The sequence below is a fragment of the Microcebus murinus genome, chromosome 9 (genome assembly GCF_040939455.1).
Source record: "Microcebus murinus isolate Inina chromosome 9, M.murinus_Inina_mat1.0, whole genome shotgun sequence".
Classification (NCBI taxonomy): domain Eukaryota; kingdom Metazoa; phylum Chordata; class Mammalia; order Primates; family Cheirogaleidae; genus Microcebus; species Microcebus murinus.
Window position 1 is genome coordinate 59195802 of NC_134112.1, and position 22897 is coordinate 59218698.

General features: G+C 33.7%; 1 protein-coding gene across 2 annotated transcripts in view; it reads right to left on the minus strand.

Moving 5' to 3' along the window:
* PTPN12 (protein tyrosine phosphatase non-receptor type 12) overlaps positions 1 to 22897 on the minus strand; it is a 96177-nt gene that overhangs the window by 13906 nt on the left and 59374 nt on the right. For both annotated transcript variants that reach the window (XM_012747281.3, XM_012747296.3), the window contains exons 6-12: positions 22340 to 22411; positions 20186 to 20245; positions 18262 to 18404; positions 12507 to 12573; positions 10129 to 10206; positions 9935 to 10033; positions 2912 to 2997 (exon numbers count right to left, since the gene is read on the minus strand). In XM_012747281.3, the coding sequence (XP_012602735.1) occupies positions 2912 to 2997; positions 9935 to 10033; positions 10129 to 10206; positions 12507 to 12573; positions 18262 to 18404; positions 20186 to 20245; positions 22340 to 22411 (605 nt within the window). The remainder of the gene's footprint in view (positions 1 to 2911; positions 2998 to 9934; positions 10034 to 10128; positions 10207 to 12506; positions 12574 to 18261; positions 18405 to 20185; positions 20246 to 22339; positions 22412 to 22897) is intronic.

Consider the following 22897-nt stretch of genomic DNA (forward strand, 5'->3'; position numbering starts at 1 on the left):
AGTTCATTTTCCCAAGCAACACTTAAAGGGGATAAATATTCATATATTTCCACCAAATACAAAATTCTTTCCTTCATGGCCTCTAAAACATCACTATTTCCTGGTTTTCTTTTATCCCTTGATTGTTCTTCCTCTTTTTCTATGGCTTTCTTTTAGTCTATCTTCACAAATTTTGGTGTTTCCTAGGGTCACCTCCTTGGTATTTTGTTATGTTATACCCAAAATATGAAATATTTTATCCATGCCCAAGACTTCAATTATCAGTTATATACCAAACCTTCAATAAATCTTTACCTCCAGCCTAGACATCAAAATGACTAAAGCACAACCACATTCTGTCTTCCTCCTGATCCTATTCCTACTTAAAATTGTTTGATTAGAGAGGCATTAGAAGCAAAAATCAAGTGTATTGTCACTGGTCACTGTCTCTGAAATATTAAAGAGATTATGAAAAATTTACTAAGGCATGCACCCTTTTGTGTCTCCACAGTAAATTTGTTGACAGCTTATAGAAAGAAATAGCTAACAAGGTATAGTTCTGACACACTGGTTTAAGTGAATAAATTATAAAGAATTATATTAGTTTAACAATATATATTTAGAACAGAAAATGAAATGTGCTATTCAAAATCTACAATATGATTTCTTTACGTATTTATAAATCAAAAGCATTTGGGTGATTAAATCTAATACAACAAATATGAGCCTTCCTCTCTAAATTCTTTCTTTACTAACATGTATTTTAAACAACCAATTAATTTTTTTACTATAGCTATATGAAAAACAAAGTATACTGTTTTAATTTTTATCATTCTTATGATTTTTAAAATTTCAGTTATATATGGGAACAATTACAATAGTTCTAAAACTCATCTCAACTTGGAAGTCACAAGGTACTTTTTGTGGAACACAATGAAATTCTGGCATTTGACTCCATTGCAAAAAGAAGAAAAAAGACGACTTATGCATGTAATATAAAACCGCATAGGCATAAAACTTGGAGCATGTATGCCCGATAAAGACCTTTCTTAAGCTGAATGGATATTTTTCTGTTAATACTCATTTACTACTTCTTTATTATCTTTTTGTTTTTTAAAGAATTAACAGGAGTCAAACTTTTTTTTTTCTTTCTTTCTTTTTTTTTTTGAGACAAGAGTCTCGCTTTGTTGCCCAGGCTACAGTGAGTGCCGTGGCATCAGCCTAGCTCACAGCAACCTCAAACTCCTGCGCTCAAGCAATCCTTCTGCCTCAGCCTCCCAAGTAGCTGGGACTATGGGCATGCACCACCATGCCCAGCTAATTTTTTCTATATATATTAGGTGGCCAATTAATTTCTTTCTATTTATAGTAGAGACAGGGTCTTGCTCTTGCTCAGGCTGGTTTCCAACTCCTGACCTTGAGCAATCCGCCCTCGCCCAGCCTCAGGTGTCAAACTTTTGAAAAGGTAAAGGAGAAAGACTTAAAATTCAGAATAGGCTATTCATTTTTTTCCTACAAAATTAAGAAAAGGCTATCACTATATGTTGTTAAGGTAGAACATATAAATCATATATATCAGTATAGATTTTGAGAACCGCTATATTGGCTCGATATCAAAAACCAAATTAAATATTATTAGGGTAGCAAAATGTTTCTTAATTTCCTTTAAGGCCAGTAGTTTCTTTTAGAACCCCAGAACTCCTAGCTAGGTGGGACAGAGAAGTTAGAGAATTAACAGTTTATAAGTTTCAATTGGCTACCTTCCACAGGAGCCTAAAATGCCAATTTTGATATATACCAAAGTGGAAATCAATCAGGAAAGAACTACTGGAAATTCTGTTAGTACAATTAACATCTGAAGTATGTAAATGTTGAGAGCTAACCTCAATTGTATATAGGCTTCCTTAGCAAGGCACAGAAAGGTTTTCCAGAGACTATAACAAATACCACATCTTTAAAAAGCCACTACCACAGGTCAAGCATGTATGTAGCTATATGCTTTATATACATTATCACTAATTGTTACAATGTTGAAAAGTACTACCATATCTCAATACAATGAGGTAAAGAATTTTGACAGAAGTAGCATGTCCAAGTTCATTCAATTGGTAAATACTGAAGTTAAATATTGAAATAAGATCTACTAACGTAAAAGCCTCTTTAAACTAGAGTATACTGCCTCTTTCCATACTCACGAAGATTATGGGCAGTAAGAATCGTACATGGTCAAAATGGGAACAAATTGCTCCTGTGATGTTCAGGAATTCTGACCAAACCTTCAGTTATTAAGTAAAGTTGTAGACGTTTTCTTTTGTAAAGAGGGGGAATGATCTCACTAGGGTGATCTCTTGGCATTAGTAACTCAAAGCCAAGACCCAACCCTAACTATCTCATCTAACTTTAGATATTTTCCACTAAACTTTTAAGGGGGAAAGAAAAGAAAGAGAAGGGAAGGGGGAAAAGAGGATAGATATATATAATTTTAACCATTATAAATGAGCATGGTATGAAAGTAAGAAAAATAGAAATAAGTCCATCTTTGCTAGCAATGTAATTAAACATCTTCACATAATTTCTTCAACATGCACACAATTTTTGGCAACCATATTACTTTTTCAGTCATCATGAGAAAATGTAAATCTTTAGAATAACTAAAATTTTAGTTATACTATGTACTAAAACATTAGCTATAGTTAATTCATGGTTGTGTTCACTATTCTGGTACAGTGTACTACTGAAATTTCATCCAAAATGAAACAAAAATTTTAGGTCACCAGTAACAAATCAGTTGCCCTACATATACTACAACCTAAATAAAAGACCAATAATAAAAGTTATAAAAGTAACTTAGAAATATTCAAAATTTGTCATTTTAAGAGTGAGTAAAAATAAAAGTATCCTTTCAAAGATAATTTTCAAAGATATACAATACCTGCGGGTCCTTGGTGGTTTTGGAGGAGGAGATTCTTGTTTATCAGGATCTACAGAGCTGACTATATTTTCAGTGTTAATTTCATTCTGCCAAGGGGAAAAAAATGTTTCACTAAAGTTAGGAGAAAAATAATTTTCCTTCCTCATATTTTAAGTAATTGTTTCTGGGCTTTTCAATTTTGAAAACAATTTCAATTTTGCCAACTTAAAAAAATGAGTCCTATACTTTTGATCCATATTTTAGCCCAAAAAAACAAACTTCAATGAGAAAGATTTATATAGAAAACCAGCCTATCACCAGTTACTGAAAGATCAGTTGTGTACAGCAGCATTTCAACACATTTCAAATGCCACTGTAAAAAACAGATTTTCCAAGAAAATAAATATCAAACAATAGTTTCTCCCACCAATTCCCCCATCCAAGCATCACTGCCCACTAGAAACCTGATACATAGAGGAAAAAAAACCAACAAAATAAGGCTTATATCCTTTACCTTTTCAAATCTTTTTTGGGGCTACCTGTGATTCCCCATTACTGCTTAGTAGTTTTTAAGCTGGTCCTAGGATTCATTTTAATCCTTCTTTGCCCCACCCTCCCTGCTACCATGTGGAGAGCCCTACTCGTTTAAAGAATATAGCCCCTATATCACTGACTAGCCAAACAGACCCCAGAAAGGCAGGGAGAGCCCATCCAGGGATATCCTTGGTTCCTGCTGGTCACAAGGACCAATGACATCATTAACAACATTGACGTTCCAGAATCAATACAGCTAAATTATGATTGTGAATGGAGGAGCTGTGAAATTAAAATATTGTCTTGAATTAGTTTCATTCTCAAAGCCCTTCATATTTATCCAGCTAGGCTATGTTAATTCTGGAGCAGAAGGCAGGAATGCTTTTCATCCTTGCCTACATCTCAGATATTAATAATTCCAGAAAAAAGCCATTTTTACATATACTATTAATTAAGGAACTCTCAAACTATAGTTACATTTTGTTTTGTAGTTGTTGTTTTCTTAATCAACAGGCATTTCTGGGCCGGACGCAGTGGTTCACACCTGTAATCCTAGCACTCTGGGAGGCTGACGTGGGCTGATCGCTCAAGGTCAAGAGTTTGAAACCAGCTTGAGCAAGAGCGAAACCCCATCTCTACTAAAAATAGAAAGAAATTAATTGGCCAACTAAAAATATATAGAAAAAATTAGACAGGCATGGTAGTGTATGCCTGTAGTCACAGCTATTAGGGAGGCTGAGGCAGAAGGATTGCTTGAGCCCAGGAGTTTGAGGTTGTTGTGAGCTAGGCTGATGCCACAGCACTACAGCACTATAGCCTGGGCAACAGAGTGAGATTCTGCCTCAAAAAAAAAAAAAAAAAAAGGCATTTCTACCATGCCCATCACAGCAGCTTCTTTATCTTTATAACTATTACTTTAAGTATTTCCAAGTAAAAAAATATAAAGATCTCAACTTCCCAGCAATTCTAAGTGCACCTGTCTCCTGATAATGAATTAGAAGAGTTTTCTACATCTAACTACCTGATCAGGTACAACAGAGTTACACCACAAGACTGAAAACTTTCATCCTTAATTAAAGCCACCTACCATAATAGAGGTATTTGTTGCAGGGATATCTACTATAGGTAGGGTGACTACGTAATTTATTGTCCAAAGCAGGACTCTTTTACAAATGAAAGGGGAACACAATTAATTACTACACCCAGACAACAACTATAAACTGATACTGCCTTGCGCAAATCAGGACTTTTGATCAAAAAAGTTTTAAATCCTCAGACTTCACCAGAATTTAGGACTCTTCATCATAAGGATGCCCCTGACATATTACTGATCATTTGTTTATCACTTCCATTAATCACAACCATACTCTTATGATAACATTCATTAATATTCTGTGCCAAAATGTGTAAATATCTGCCTTAAGTAGGTTAAATAAAAATTAAAGGTGAACCATATGAAACTGCTTCTATTGAAATGTTTCTAATCTACAAATTGGCAATTTTTGTAGTAAAACATAAATAGCCTTGTGTCATGTCAACTTAGGTTTTGCTGCCAAGTGAATATAATATCAAACTCACAGAAACAAACAAAAACCGAAACTATGTTTTTAGGGCATTTTGAATTTTGGAACTTCAGGTAAGGCATTGTGGACCTATATGTGAAATACAATAAACAAAGTCAGCAATGGAGAGGATACAAAATGTAAAGGACATGGTATTTAACTTCAAAAAAGAACATAGTCTGGTAATACCACCAAACAAAAAGTAAAAGGGTAATAATGAAGTGCCAAAGTGATACAAAGCTATGAAATCAAAGATGTTATAGTTGAGAATATTAAGAATATATCTGAGAAATATTAAGAAGTTGAGGATATTAAGGTAGAATGTACAACAGCATTGAGAATAAGTTTTGACCAAAAAAGAACGGGGTTGAGAGACAGGGACCAAGTGATGGGTGGTGGGGTAAGAAGAGAAAGTAAAAAGGGCATTTGTAGGCAAGTGATTATATATGACAAAGTAAAGAAGGTATCATGAAGGATTCCTCATCCTGGGTGAATAAGAGAATGACAGAGTCATTAACAGAAAGAGCCAAAGTGGAACTTCTAGGGGAGATAAGCATGTTGAGTTTCATCTGATGAAAAGAATCAATGTGGCACTGTAGAACTGCACCTCAGTAGAGTCACTGCCCAAATGGCATGAACAAAACCTTCTAGTGGCTGGATTTCAAAACAGAACACTGTTCTTGAAATTCTGAGCATTTACCTACAATAATGTTTACTATACTCTTATATCTTCTGACCCTCTTTTATTACCTACGATTTTTTTTTTGGAGTCAGAGTCTCATTCTGTTGCCAGGGCTAGAGTGCAGTGGTGGATTATCACAGCCCACTGCAACCTCAAACTCCTGGGCTCAAGAGATTCTCCAGAATCAGCCTCCTGAGCAGCTGGGACTATAGGAGCATGCCATCAGACCTGGTTATTTTTTTGTATTTTTTGCAGAGATGGGGTCTTGCTATGTTGCTCAGGCTTGTCTCAAAATCCTGGGTTCAAGCAATCCTCCTGAAGTGCTAGCGATATCGGCATAAGGCACTGTGCTCTGCTTACCTACAGTTTTTGAGTCCACATTTGTCCTAATGTATATAGCTCTCTCTAGCTGCTTTTATTACCAGTTGAAGCAATCACCAACTTTTGAAATTGAAAGGAACTTTAGAAATTATATAATCTACTGGAGATTTGGTACTAGTGTACTCTTTTGTTTTAAGCAGAGCTTGCTAAAGTTATTTTGTGTACTAATATTTTCCATATAAAAAGTCACAAAAGAATAAAAACCCACAACCTAATTACCAAATATTTAAGGATACATTATCAGCTGTAGGACAAAATAAATATTAAAATAGGGTGCTTTAAAAGTAGAAAAAAATAATATTTGAGGAAAAAATATTCAGAATTTAATATCACATCTAAAATGTATAACATAACAGAAGAACCCTATACAAACTATTATTGTTATTACTACATCATTCAAGAATTGAAAATCCTGGTGTTGACAGTACCAGTACTGGTGTCTTTTATATACAAAAGCCTAGGAGTTCAAGGTTACAGTGAGCTACGACCACATCACTGTACTCCAGCTTGGGTGACAGAGTGTGAGACCCTGTCACCTAAAAAAAAAAAAAAAAATTCTATGAAATAATTATGGAACATAAAGCATTTTTTTTTTTTTTTTTTTAGACAGAGTCTCACTTTGTTGCCCAGGCTAGAGTGAGTGCCGTGGAGTCAGCTTAGCTCACAGCAACCTCAAACTCCTGGGCTCAAACAATCCTATTGCCTCAGTCTCCCAAGTAGCTGGGACTACTGGCATGCACCACCATGCCTGGCTAATTTTTTCTATATATATTAGTGATCCAATTAATTTCTATTTATAGTAGAGATGGGGTCTCGTTCTTGCTCAGGCTGATTTCGAACTCTTGACCTGGAGCAATCCACCTGCCTCGGCCTCCCAGAGTGCTAGGATTACAGGCGTAAGCCACCGGCCCGGCCGAACATAAAGCATTTTTAATAAACTTTTACCTCTGAAGTAAGTTTGTTAGAGAAATTATAAGTGGAAATTTTTTTACTGTTTTTCAAAGCATAGCTTCTACATGGTAAGTACCTATTTCAAATCATTTCACTCAACCACACAGTTCTAAGATGATTTTCCCCAATTTTTTAAATTCCACACTTTCTCTAACTGGGATTTTGGTCTGCAACCACACACAGCCATACTATAAAAACAGTCACCCATATTTATTTATTTATTTATTTTATTTCAGCATATTATGGGGGTACAATGTTAAGGTTACGTATATTGCCCATGCCCCCATACCCCCTCGAGTCAGAGCTTCAGGTGTGACCATCCCCCAAACGTTGCACATCTCACTCATTATGTTTGTATATACTCATCCCCCCACCCCCCGCCTGACACTGGATAATTATTATTCCTATATGTCCACTTAGGTGTTGATCCGTTAATACCAATTTGCTGATGAGTACATGTGGCAGTCACCTGTATCTAAAAGTTCCCAGAAAATAAGATTCTTAAGAGAAAAATATTAAAAGTTATTTAGAATGATAATCCATCTTTTCTTTATCTATCCATTTGTCCTACTTTTTAATCCATTCATCCATGGAGATATATATCTCTCAAACATTGGGCGTGTTTCTACTATGTTCCAGGCAATGAGATGAAAAAGTAGGTTTGAAGTAACACTTATCTGCTATTGGGTATTATTATTATTATTATTATTATTATTATTTTTTGAGACAGAGTCTCGCTTTGTTGCCTAGGCTAGAGTGAGTGCCATGGCATCAGCCTAGCTCACGGCAACCTCAAACTCCTGGGCTCAAGCGATCCTTCTGTCTCAGCCTCCCAAGTAGCTGGGACTACAGGCATGAGCCACCATGCCTGGCTAATTTTTTCTATATATATTAGTTGGCCAATTAGTTTCTTTCTATTTATAGTAGAGACAGGGTCTCGCTCTTGCTCAGGCTGGTTTCGAACTCCCGACCTCGAGCAATCCACCCGCCTCCCAGAGAGCTAGGATTACAGGCGTGAGCCACCGCGCCCGGCCATATTGGGTATTATTTCATCTTATATAAAGTATGACATTTTTCTTATAATCCTTAGTCATTTGTAAACTCTGACCTATTACACAGAAGCAGCCTATGACAGAATTATAATCCAAGTATAGATTTCAAGTTGTAAGAAAGGATTAACTCATGAAATAAAATCTTAACAAGATCAGGTAATGGGAAAATGAAGATAAAAGAGTGATGTGATATTTATCGCACATTATTTTCTGGAGATTATCTAAATATAGTTAAAAGCTTTAAAAAATACAACACTGAATACTGCAATCAAAGAATTTTCTATACATTTAAAAAATGTAATGGTCCTATATATTAATGGAAACCAGTGGTCTAAAAACATTTATATTTCTAAGTATAAGATCCTCAGCTTTGAAATTAATCTTGTATTTATGGAAGAAAATGGAAATGTTTTCAATTAAAGTTTAAAGAAAAGAATATAGCCTACTCAGCTTTTTGAAATATTAAGTATCTCAATTTAGATAAAATTATACAAAATAATAGACATTCTATCGTATATTATAAAATATTTGGCTAGATTCAGAAGTTATAACAGGATTTACTCAAATTAAAGGAAAAAAGAGACGGCAATGTAGGGGGCCTACTTGTACAATTCCTGTTAATGAAGGAATAATAATGAGGTCACATACATAAATCTTAAAAACTTGAAATTGTCACTTGGCTAATTAACAAAATACACAGTTCCTAAAACTCACGGACCGATATTAGATTATCTTAACATACTGACATCAGCATTTGGTAAAAAAATCTCTCATTTGGAACACCAAAAAAATTGCAAACAGATATCCTGGGAGATTGACAAAACCATTTAAGAGGGTAAAAGGAAAACAAAGGTTATAAAATTTGCAATTCATTTCCTCACACTTCGTGTATCATGTGATAGTTATTGTAGGTTCAATGATAAAGATGTAAAAAAAATTCTACTAAAAAAACAGCTCAGCACCTTCAGGAACAAGGAGATTACATATAAAAAGGAAACAAAGAGAACTGGTTAGAAAATAGAGGCAGAAATAAGAACACTTTGAAAATATAGTATTTTTATAAGTCAAGTTTGAATATCCAATAAGATTTAAATGATCTAAAAATGACACTCAACTACAACATAACAAAAAGGGACTTAATTGTGATCCTATAATTTTAGTTAATTAAGAAGTATATTACACAAATAACTACAACTACAATCTTATACTATCATGACCAAAGAACAAAATAAAATTAAGTACAATCAACTTACAATTATTTAAGTGGGAGTGGAAGGAAAGAGGGAAGAGAAGAATACAGTTAATTTTTAATTTATTATTATTTAAAAAAAATTTCTTTGAGACAGAGTCTCACTGTCACTTCAGCTGGAGTGCTGTGGCATCAAGCCTAGCTCATTACAACCTCAAACTCCTGAGCTCAAGTGATTCTCCTGCCTGGGCCTCTGGAGTAGCTGGGACATGCCCAGCTAATTTTTTCTATTTTCAGTAGAGACCAGGTCTCACTCTTGCTCAGGATGGTCTCAACTCCTGACCTCAAGCAACCCATCTTGGATTCCCAGAGTGCTAGAATTATAGGTGTGCCCTATTTTTTAGAAAGTAATTTATACTTGAAACAGTAATGAATTATATGATTTTTGACGTAAGATCTTCTTTCTACCCTTATTTTATTTAGAATATTATTTAACTTATATTGGAGTCATTAAATATCTATCATAACAGAAATACAAACAAGAAAATGAGTTAACAAAATCCAGGTTAAGTAAAAATAAATGTCTTGTAGGGTCTCCTGTTAGATAAAACACAAGATGACAATTAAAAGCTAAATGTTACCTCTTGGTAAAAAGTAAAGGCTTACTAAAATTAATAGGCCAAGAACACCTACCACTCCATCAGCAATTTTCTGGGCTCCATGAATTTCATACAGTTGTAGCTGTTTTTCAAACAGTTGGGCAATAGCTCTATGAACAAGCTCATATTGCTCCTATTAGGGAAATGAATGATAAACAAGGGAAAAGACAATTTTAAAAGCAAGAAGGCATTTATAAAAATATAGTTTATAAAGTGAAATAACTATACCTTTGTTTGTACTGCAGAATGCCTTTGTGTTCTCATTTCTTGTATTAAATTAAATACATTAAATTCCTCTGGTATTTTCTAAAACAAAGAATATATAAACTTTGGACATTTATTCAGAAAACAGTAAAACAGACTTCAATTTTTCATTTAAAACTTATATACAAGCTGGTTTATTACAAACATTTACCGAAAACTACCTACCACATATCAGACTCTGTGCTTGGTATTGTGGATACATAGCTAATCCTGACCCTCAGCAATCATGCTGGGGAGCCAGATGTGTGAACAAATAAATATCCAGCCAAAGCATAATTGCAGTGTAGTGGCAATCAAGAGGCTATAACTGACTGATAGGGGTGTATAGTGACAATTTAGTTGAATATTAAAAGAAGACTATCCCATAAAAAGTGAAGGAAATACACATAGGCAAAGCAGACTGAATGTATAATCTATTTGGGATTGAGAAATTTGATATGGATAAAGCCAAAGACTAAAAGAAGGAGGTGGTACTGGCTATGTAAGGACCAGCTAAAAGAGCTAGGTAAAAATACAGAGCCCTGAGCTCCATCTTGGAGGACTGGTTGTGAAAGATCCTAGATGATTCTTTCATACATTTGAAATTGGGACTGCTGCAATAGTCATTCTTGATTTAAGATCTGATATTCAACCAACTTTTGTACCAGGGAAGATGACAGTCTGAAAGAGAGAAACTGGTGGAGGTTTAATGAAGGAGAATTACTAGAACTGTGATCAGCAAGAATATCTTGCAGTGATGTAGAAGATGGAAGAGTTTAGAGTGATTCCCAGGTTTATTGCTTAGGAATCTATATACATCAAAAGATTTTTCACATCAACATTAACCTAAGGTACAACGTTATATTAAGCCTAATTCAGTTAAATGGGATTATGTTCAAAATACACAACTTTTAAAATGACCAGATGTTTACTTTGTTTGCTGTCATTAAGTGCCTCTTCCCAATTCCAATTTTAATCTTTGACTTTTATGTTAAAATGTGATAGAATTCTAGTTAAATTTTGTTCACTTAAACATGTTCATTTGAGTATTAGGAGATGACTATAGTTTTTGAGGGATACAAAAATAAAATTTAACCCCAGAGAGCTTTTTAAGGAATTGTTTAAAAATTTCCCAATGCATACAAAATGAAAATATTACAGAACTAGGAAAAGAACAAAATATATATACAATGACGAGACTTGTGTTTTTCAAATCTATAATGAGGGCTGAAATTTATCTTTGTATTTTCCATAGATCAAACACAATTTCTTGGAAACAGTAGTGGTAGATACAACAATCCAAACAATAGCAATATCATGTTTCCCCGAAAATAAGACCTACCCATAAAATAAGACCTAGCAGGATTTCTAAGCATTTGCTCAGTATAAGCCCTACCCCGAAAATAAGACCTAGTGATGGGCGTGGCTATGCAGCGTATCTGCACAACCCGTGCATTTCGTCTCAGAGTGGTAAAAAAGACAAGCAGCCCTTCTCATCTGCCCCACGAGAGCTCTATTGCTTGACATGAGAGATTGGGGCCAATGATTCTAAAGGAAATAGAGTCACAAGAAATTCAGGATGTAATTCAGGGTTTGGAGAGTTATGATGATATTCCAGAAGACAACGACTTAACTATATTTGAATAAATGTAGATTGTTGTACCATACTTAAAAAAAATAGCACATCCCCTGAAAATAAGCCCTAGGGTGTCTTCTTGAGGAAAAACAAATATCAGACCCTATCTTATTTTCGGGGAAACAAGGTAGTAATAAGAACTACTGATATCAATGTGCCAAACACTTGCTACATGCCACACATAGTTCTGAAGAATTTAACAAAGTTTCATTTATTTAATTCTTATCCATTATTACTATTATGACTTCCATTTTCTGATGGCATTAGTACTGTGACCAAGATCCCACAGCTAGTAAATGACAGAGCAAGAATTTTAAGCTCAGCAGTTTGGCTCCAGAGTCAGCATTCTTCAATCACTACACTATAATGTCTCCGGTAGGCATAAACATTTACTGAATGGAATACACTTATAACTAGAATAAATGTAAAAGGCAATGAGAATGCTGTATTGGAAAAATCAATGTACAGTTTGCATCCCTACTGCAGGTATTCATTCACCTAGAACAATACTCTTACCCTGTTTGCCCAGTGCATTATATCAAGGCCATATGCAACATTTGTATGTTTTTACTACCTTCTTACACAGTAAAACTACTTTGGAAAAAGTAACATGTAAAACAAAATTTATATTTAATTTAATATGCACTTAATTAACTTACTGCAATTAATCATAAACTTTGAAAATCATAGATCATTGGATAAAATGCTACATAAAAATTATTCTTACCCCAGCTTTTAGTAAATTCCACGTATAATCTATGGCACAAATGGCACCTGTTCTTCCACAGCCTGCACTATGGATATAAAGTTTGAAAAAAAAATTTAATTTTTGTGATAAAAGAAATATAAATATGGATGGACATGTTAATATTCAGAAACAAAAAATCATTTAAGAAATTTGACAGTATTCTACTTATTTATTAAACAAACTACAACTCAAAGTGTGTGCATGGCAACATCCTTCACATTAGTATTTTACAGTAGTATCACCTTATCCACAGGGATATGCCCAAGATCCCCAGTGGATGCCTGAACTGCGAATAGTATTGAATCTTATATATTCTATGTTTTTTCTGAGACATACACACCTAAGATTAAGTCCAATTCATAAATTAGGCACAGTAAGATATTAACAGCAATAACTAATAAAATAGAATATAACATTATGCCAGTACTATTATTCTTGTGCTTTGGGGCCATATAGGAGCAGAGACCCTGCAGCCTTCTGATTTCAAGATTGTTCTTTTTTAAGCACCAAAGGAGGCAAGAAAAGCTTCATCTTTCTCTGCCTTTTAATAAAAGGTTTTGTTCTTGTAAAATTTGGATTCAGTCAAAACACCACAGTCAAGGATCCAAAAGGCTGCAGGTCCCCCACCCCTTCAAGACCACTGGTAACTGAAAATGAGGAAACTAAAACTGTGGATAAGGGCGAATATTGTCTATCTTTGTGAAATTTAATTTAAGGAACTTCTAAGAGTAAGTGGTTCATAGAATACCTACGAGCCTTCAGTTTGGAAGTCTAATTCTACCTTAGAAACTTTGACTAGCTAACAACATCTTACAGAAATAAATTTATTCTATGTTCAAGATGACTCTTGTGTTCTAGAGCACAGGAGGAAGAAGAGACAGTACGTCATTTCAATCTGCTAAAAGACAAAGAATGCTACAAGCCCTAGAAAGAGGATTGAGCACCAGCGATGACTTCACTAAAAGAACAAAGACAACTGATGCATTCTCATCTTCTAAAAGAATGAATGGGAGCTGGAGAATGTAGTGTAAAATACCACAGGTTTTTCATTATAAAATATGACAAAAATACTTTTAAAAAACTGATTCTCAATTAGAGGAAGGCATATGTGCCTTAGGATTAAGTATTGCTACGACTAATTAAAAGATATAACTGACATCACCAGAATAATTTTTAGGCAGAAAAAAAGTTGTGTAGCATTTTAATGCACATTTTGAAATTTTTCAAAATACCAGTAGTTTATTAAGTATGTAATCTAAAAATTCCTGATAAAATTACATTATAAGCAACCAAATATGATTTTTAAAAGCTCTTAATAATAAACACCAATAATGTTAATTTTTAGCTGTTCATACATTTCTGAATTCCAAGTATTGAAATATTTCTAGAATTTAAGAGTTACTAGGACTAAATGATACATATTTAAAATTTGACAGTTAAAAGTATGATATTACAAAGACATAGACAACCACATCAGTGAAACACAACAGAAAATTTATAAATAGATCTCAGTATATGTAAATATTTATTACATAATGGTGAATTCTTCAAAGGGGAAAGATTAGACTTTTCAATAAATGGTACAGGGAATCACTACCAAAGAAGAGCAAAAATTAGATTCTTACCTCACACCTTAACAATGAAAAATATGCCAGAGATTAAAATATAATGTGAAAAACTAAATCTATAGAAGTACTTAAAAATAGGCAAAATTTTTACACTATTCTATTAGAGAAAGACTTTCTAAGCATATCTCAATGAACAGAAATCATAAATGAAGAGATTCACAAATCTGACTCCATGACAATTTAAAACTTATGTATGCCAAAACATAGGCCGAAGACATGAAAAACCATGGTATTAACAACATGATTAAAGGTTAGCATCCTCAATATATAAAAATAACTTGTAGAAATATTAAAAGATGAATGCCTGTTATAAAATAATAGGCAAAACATACAAACAAGTACTTCACAAAAGATATAAATGACCAAGAAAAAAAAAAACTTGCCTGTCATATAGGTATTGCTAAAAAGCAAACAAAGAGATAACACATTATTGGGGAGGGTATAGAGAAACATGCACTCCCACATACTGCCATTGAAAGGAGTAATTGCTATCAATTTTATGGATAACAAATTTTAAAATATATATAAAAAGGAAGAAAAGTGTATGTCCTTTGACCTAGAAATTCCACTTCTAGATATTTATCCTAATAAAATAACTGCAGATGTGCTCAAAGATTTAACCGAAAGACTGGCAACTAAAGTAGTTTTATTCCACTGTTTTGTAGTTTCCTAAAAAAAAAATAAATAAATAAAGTAGTTTTAGTTTACTAAAGTAAACTAAAAACAAAAAAATAGAATGGCCCTGAGCATTTAAGTTGTTATTTAAAATAGCTGAAAAAGGAAGGGAGGGAGAAGTAATAAATTAAAAAGCAAAGAATGAAGGTTAAATATACAGTACAGTTAAAATGTATTACAGAAGAATATTTATACCATCTAGAAAGACATAATAAATGGGGAAACATTCTTTGAAAAAATATTATACATATACATACACGTACTAAAAGTACAACATTTTAAAGTTTTAACAATGGTTATCTCTAGCAGAACTGGTCAAAGGAAAAAGAATTTCCTTCCTTTTATGGATGTGTTTTCTAAATCATTACAGTTAACATACTGTTTTGGTTGTTTAAAAATATTAAATAGTCAATTTATTTTTTAATGGAAAACCTTAGTGAAATGGATTTATAACAGAGCAGGAAATAATTTCAACTAACTTGTAAAGAAGTCAAGTCAAATTAATTTATCTTTTAATTCCACAATTAAATAGATTTTTTTTTCAACCAGTCAACTAATTAATTAAATGGTCAACTACTGAATTAACTACAGAAAAAAATTGTTTTAATTAAGCAAGTTGTTAACTGATTCCCACATTTCCAACAGCAATTCACTTTCCTTCTTACTTCACTAATTACAAGCATTGCAATCAGACCAACTGGATAAGAAAACTATCTTCAGTGCTTCATCTTAACAAACAAACAAAAAAAATCCTTTATTTAAGTAATTAACAGTAAATCTCTAAGTCTAAAAAAACTTCCTTTTTTTTTTTTTTTTTTTTTTGAGACAGGGTCTTGTTTTCTCCCCCAGGTTGGAGTGTAGTGGTATGACCATAGCTTACAGCAGCCTCAAACTCCCGGCTGGGCTCAAGCAATCCTCCCACCTCAGACTCCGAGTAGCTGGGACTAGAGGTACGTGCCACCAGACCTGGCTAATTATTAAAAATTTTTTGTAGCAATGAGGTCTTACTATGTTGGCCAGGCTGGTCTTGAACTCCTGGCCTCAGCTTCCCAAAGTGCTAGGATTATAGGCCTAAGCCACCATGCCAGGCTCATTTACTTTTAATAACAAATGTGGATGCAGATAATATGTCATTTAGAGGGATAAATTGATAGCAGTCTTATGAGGAAAAAAAGTACTAGGATTGTAAGGCCTTTAGAAGAATCTATTGCAAGCTAAACTTAAGAATAGAAAAATCACCTCAGGATTCAAGTAGCTTTTACTATTTAGAAACCCATACATTGACCTGTCTAGTAAAATTCCAAAAATTAGGTTTCAAAATACCCTATATCACCATACTATAATGACACCTATATACTAAACCTACTGCAAACATTTAATATTTTCTTGACTAATTCAATTTTATGTTATTTATTTTAAAAGGGTATTCTCCATAACATTCCTAATTCCATAATAGAAATTTAGCTTAAAAAAAGCAAAGCCAGGTGGCTACTATATTTTACCTTTGTTTAGTTATACTGCTTAGTATCTTTCCTTAAGTATTTTCTTACTGAGTTTCTTGAATACTGAACTCTATTTAAAAAAAAAAAAAAGTCATCCAATGGAGCCAATACTTTTTAAAAAGCTTTCTAAACAGAGTGCAACAATGAGTTCTATGAGCAGAGCCATAGGTTATAATCCAGAAGCCTCTTGGTGTACAGAGGTTGTCAGATGAGTGGGAAAAAAGGACTGTCAACATTTAAGGATCCAAGAATTATACAGAGGCTTATGATCTATCGGCCATAACAGGCATTCTTAATTTTCCTGACCTGACCAAAAAATGAAAGGACTTTTTCCTCCCAATTGGAACATTTTTTGCTCTTCATTATTAAGAGGATTGAGTTGGAGAAATGATAAGAGCCTGATAGCTGAAGAAATGGCCAGATAGCCCAAAATGTTAGATTAAGAATAGTTGGTTATCTTAAACTGATTTATCTTAGGGAAAATATATTATAAAATTAACCCCCCTCCTGGAATATAAAATTAAATACTCCTCTCCCCAAGAATTAATATTCTCATATTCATTCCCCCAAAAGTTAAAGGCAGGGTTGACATGAATTCTTACACGTCCAAATGACTAATTTTGTAAAACCAAATTGAGCTTCAAACGTTATTTGATAAGTGAAAGATTTCTATAGAGCAAGTTAAAGTAGATGCATCTATACTTAGTACTTTCATTTTCACAGACTGTTTGAACATCAGTAATCATTTAGTGTTACATAATATTCATAATGAGGTAATCTGCTATAAAACATAATTTGATTAAAATGCCTAGTAAATGTATATTAATGTTACTTTACTATATTGTAAGAGTGCTAGATTCTTTTCAGTAGTTATAAATAATATAACTTCATATGACAGGTAGTAATGCCAACGTGAAAACTGATGCTCCTCTGGAAAGGAAATGAGATTGAGTTTTTCATCAATTCTAAAACATACTTTAATCTATATTGTAACAGCTCTGAAACTGGTATATATCTTACCATCAATGGCTTCTTACAAATGACATTTTCCCTTAAAAGTGGCAATGATTGTCCATTCTTAATATATATAAAATAAGTAAATAAGTGTCTTAGAATTGATAGTATCTTAGATCAATAAGACCCTATATATGCACATATATATATATATATTTTAAAAATCTCACATCAATGTTTATCAGGTACAAAAATTGCTTGGTCATTATTTCAGGAGAATTGGTTAAAAGAAAAATATTACTATATTGACTTTAAGATGTAAAGTATGATGGGTATGTATGAGACTATATGCTCTACTTGGTGAATAATAAAAAGTATGGATAGCTTTCCATCATATGAATACCATTTTCAAATAAATGATCTTATGTTGTTTTTTTTTTTTGAGACATAGTCTCACTTTGTTTCCCGGGCTAGAGTGCTGTGGCACATCAGCTTAGCTCACAGCAACCTCAAACTCCTGGGCTCAAGCAATCCTACTGCCTCAGCCTCTCAAGTAGCTGGGACTACAGGCATGTGCCACCATGCGCAGCTAATTTTCTCGCCATATATTTTTAGTTGGCCAATTAATTTCTTTCTATTTTTAGTAGAGATGGGGTCTCGCTCTTGCTCAGGCTGGTTTCAAACTCCTGACCTTGAGCGATCCGTCCACCTGGGTCTCCCAGAGTGCTAGGATTACAGGTGTGAGCCACTGCACCTGGCTGATGATCTTATGTTTTAATGTAACATTACTCTAAATAGTCTGTCAACCAGACGAGATTATCTCATCTGGTAATTCAGAAGGCCTCAGTCTCAAACATATTATATATCAAGGCCCGCAGAAATTCAGGATTGCTTTCATATTAATGCAGAAATAAAACCTTATTTAACATTAAACAAAAAATATAGTATTTCTATGTTTGGGAAATTCTTTTGTACCTGCAATGAATACAAATAGGCACATCTTCATGTTCCTGATATTTCCTCATTAAGCTTATCATGTCCAGAATAGAATCAAATGATGAAGGAACATCATGGTCTGGCCAGTTCACATAATGAAACTGATACAGCCTACGAGATTCCTTCAAGAAAAACAGAAATTCAACAATTATGAAAATACATTTGCAAATTTTAAAGCTGCATATCTCAATTACCATTTCTAAGATATCTGTGTGGTATTTAGCATTGCTTACAAAGAAAAGGAAAGAAAAACCAAATAAAAAATAGCCTACACTTTATGACTGCTTACCACATGCCAAGTATGATCTAAGGGCTTCACATGTAATAATATTTCTTCATGAGGAAAGAACTACTAATACTATCTATCCTCATTTTATAGGTAAGGAAATTAAGAGAGACAAAATGGCTTGCCTAAAGTTTCATAGGAAGTGACAAATGTGGGATCTAAACCTAGCAGTCTTACTTCTAGAATGTGCACTTTAATCATTACACTATACATACTATTTAATCTACACGATTAAATGCATGAGCAATATCCCATAAGCATTACATTAGAAACTATTGTAATTTGGCTAATAGACTATTAAACTGAAAAAGAACTTAGAAACCAACTTGCCCAATCCACTTGTCTTATTACAGATCAGTGATTCTCAAAGCATGGTCTGGGTACCCCAATCCTCCTGACCCTTTGGTGAGGGAAGGGGAGCCTATGAGTTTTAAATAATTTTCATAATAATATTAAGTGTTATTTGCCTTTTTCTTTAACAGCTAATGGTATGTATGCTTGTGTGTTCATGTTTTAAAAAAAAATTTAAATTTAGTAAATACTGAAAAATATAACCCCAAAAAACAAAGGAGGATTTTTGGGATCCTCCATAATTTTTAAGAATGTAAAGGAATCTTGATGTCAAAACATAATGAGAACAATTATTCTAGGTGTTTAACAGAAAGAGCAGTGCTTGGAATCTAGGCAAAACTGTATTCAAATTCTACTTTTGCCATTTATTGAATAATTTTAGGTAAGCTATTTAACTTCTCAAAGCCTCTGTATCTTCCTCTATGTGCAATGGAGTTAACAGTATCAGTTATTATGAAGTTAGGAGGATTGAGATGCCTGATATACTACAGAAATTCAATAAAGAACTTATTATTAGCATAAATCAAAAAACAGCAACCAAAGCATAATAAATGACTCATATAAAGGGACATGATTAGTAAAGTCAAGGGGCAGTGAGAGTACTGGAACTATCTGCTTATCAACAAGAAGGTAGGAAGTTGTTTGTATGTTTATAAATGCATGAGTTTAGGAAGAATGATATAGTTCTTGACCACGATGAATTACTTACAATGGTTTAAAAATTAAGATATTAAAATTAAGAGATGAGGAAGAAGTTGACAGGCATTCTTTTAATGTCCATCAGATATTTCTTTGATTCTTTCCTAGAGACATTATCATTTTACATAGCTGAGGCACTGAAATCAAGGACCTCGAGTATAAACAAGATATATCTAAAGGGAGACCTAGCTCCGATGGTGATTTGTCTTTTAAAAATTGTAAAGTAGTAAAAGAGGGTAATAATTACGTAAAAAAATGTAATAATCTGCTTACTGCAATAAGAGAAAATATTTGTAGCAAAGAAGGCATAACTATTCTAAATATAGTAAATATAATTTAGGTAGTTGTTCTAATAAATAATTTATATTGTATTACCTTAATATGTATGATAATTTGATAAGCATTAAGTTTCAAAGATACTGAATAAAACCTAACAACTCTGATGTTCTTCATTATTTTACATAACTAAAAAAAATTTCCTTAACTATGTTAAATAAGATAATATACTATATATCTTCTCCTTGAAAACAATTCTTAAGAGGCTGTCTCTAAATGGGAAGTACCTACATTTTGAAATTCAAGTAAGAGTGTCCTAATGAAGTAGTCTGTTCTTGCTTGTTCATCCTCCTAAATAAAGAGAAACACATTTGAGTCGGTGAAAACATTAAAACAAAAACATAGACATATCAAAACAAACAAAATACTTGTATTGAGGTCCACGATACAAAATTAACCTTTAAAATTCCAGATGTTCTTTGCCATAATTATGTACTAAAAAAAGAAAAAAAAAATTCCAGATGTACTTGATAATTATAAAAACAACCATTCTAAGTCATCAGTTTGCTTAAAGTGATAGATATGCTAATTACCCTGATTTGATCATTCTCCATTGTACCCATGTATTGAAATATCACACTGTATCCAATGAATATGTATTACTATGTCAATTAAAATAATAATAACAATAATAAAAAGAGCTAGCAAGCCATGAAAAGACATGGTAGAACCTCAAGTGTGTATTACTAAGTGAAAGAAACCAATCCAGGCCGGGCGCGGTGGCTCACGCCTGTAATCCTAGCACTCTGGGAGGCCGAGGCGGGGCGGACTGCTCAAGGTCAGGAGTTCAAAACCAGCCTGAGCGAGACTCCGTCTCTACCATAAAAATAGAAAGAAATTAATTGGCCAACTAATATATATATATATAAAAATTAGCCGGGCATGGTGGCTTGTGCCTGTAGTCCCAGCTACTCGGGAGGCTGAGGCAGGAGGATTGCTTGAGCCCAGGCGTTTGAGGTTGCTGTGAGCTAGGCTGACGCCAGGCACTCACTCTAGCCTAGGCAAGAAAGGGAGACTCTGTCTCAAAAAAAAAAAAAAAAAAAAAAAAAAAAGAAACCAATCCAAACTATGACTCCAACTATGTAACATTCTGGAAAAGGCAAAACTATGGAGACAATAAAAAGATCAATGGTTACCAGGGTGTAGAGAGGTGAGGGGCACAGAATTGTTAGGGCAATGACACTACTCTGTATGATACCACAAAGTGAATACACGTTGTTATACATTTGTCTACACCCTAGAATGTAAAATACCAATAAACCCTAATGTAAACTATTGAACTCTGGGTAATAAAGATGCGTTCATACAGGTTCATCAATTGTAACACAGGGACCACTCTGGTGGAGAATGTTGATAATAGGGGAGACTACACACGTGTGGTGGCAGGAAGTATATGGGAAACCTCTGTAGCTTCCTGTTAATTTTATTAACTAAAACTACTCTTAAAAAAGTGAAGTCTTAAAAGTCTTCTAGGCCTGGCGGTGGCTCACGCCTGTAATCCTAGCACTATGGGAGGCCGAGGTGGGTGGATTGCTCAAGGTCAGGAGTTCAAGACCAGCCGAGCAAGAGCTAGAGCCTGTCTCTACTAAAAATAGAAAGAAATTAGCTGGACAACTAAATATATATAGAAAATATTAGCTGGGTATGGTGGTGCATGCCTGTAGTCCCAGCTACTTAGGAGGCTGAGGCACAAGGATTGCTTGAGCTCAGGAGTCTGAGGATGCTATGAGCTAGGCTGATGCCATGGCACTCTAGCCTGGGCAACAGAGTGAGACTGTGTCTCAAAAAAAAAAAAAAAAAAAAAAGAGTACATAGGAATTTAATTCATTTCCAGAGGTCTTAAATAGTAAAGAATAAATTGTCAGTAAAGAATAAATTATCAAATTATCTGCCATAAAGGATCAATCTTTGCAAGGATGGCAGTTTTCAAACTCAACCTTATACATAATTGTAATAATTTTGGGAAGCATAACATAAACATGAAAGGTTAACATGATACACCATACTTTAATCATCAAGGGTCTTTTCCTTTTATTCAATTTAAAACAAATACACCAATTTCCAAATAGACCACTCATAGCATACTGTTATACTCAATTTACTCATATACATAAACACTAATTGTCAATTGATATACAAAGGCTAAGACAGAATTAACAAAATAACATACAAGGAAATTATACATTTATGAAAATTTCAGTCATCCCCAAAACTTCTGAATTTAAAAGCACTATAAAAACAAACACTATTAATATTTGTTTATTGTAAGTGTAGGATTGTGCATAGTTGGCTTATATAAACCTTATAACACATTACAATTTAATTATTCTTCAGTCTAGCATGCCAATTTTCTGATTAAAAATATTTATAAAAATAGGTACTTACACAAGAAATTTTAAATGGTACAAACGTTATAGGGTCTTCTCCATACAAAGGCCAATAGCGTTCACATTTTTTCTGTTATCCAAAAAAAACCCCACCAAAACACCACGATTAGTGCGTAATCCACATGGTAGTTTTTCTTACATTGTTATAAATATTCTTTGTCCTGGGGTTCAGCTTGCTACTCCTTCTCCAAAATAGAAACACTGACATCAATAGGCAAGGAGCTGGGAGCGCTAAGACCTACCCAATTGTTATTAAAGGTAGGCTACTGTGTCCTCTCCAAAATTAGTGTTAAGAACCTTATTAACATAGTATCAACTGTTCAACATAAGGCTGCCTGCCTATCTAGTCTACAGGGCAGACTAAAAATCCTCCTCTAGAAAAGAAAAATTGCCTTAAAAAAAGTATCTGGCATGAGGAGATCCATTTAGGGTTGCCAGGCAAGTTTTACTGCTTGTAACATGACAATCTCTACAGTATCTGGATATATTCTCATTAAGTGTAAAATATGTGAGAAAGTGGAAGAGCATTCTACATGGCATCAGAAGAATGTTGCAA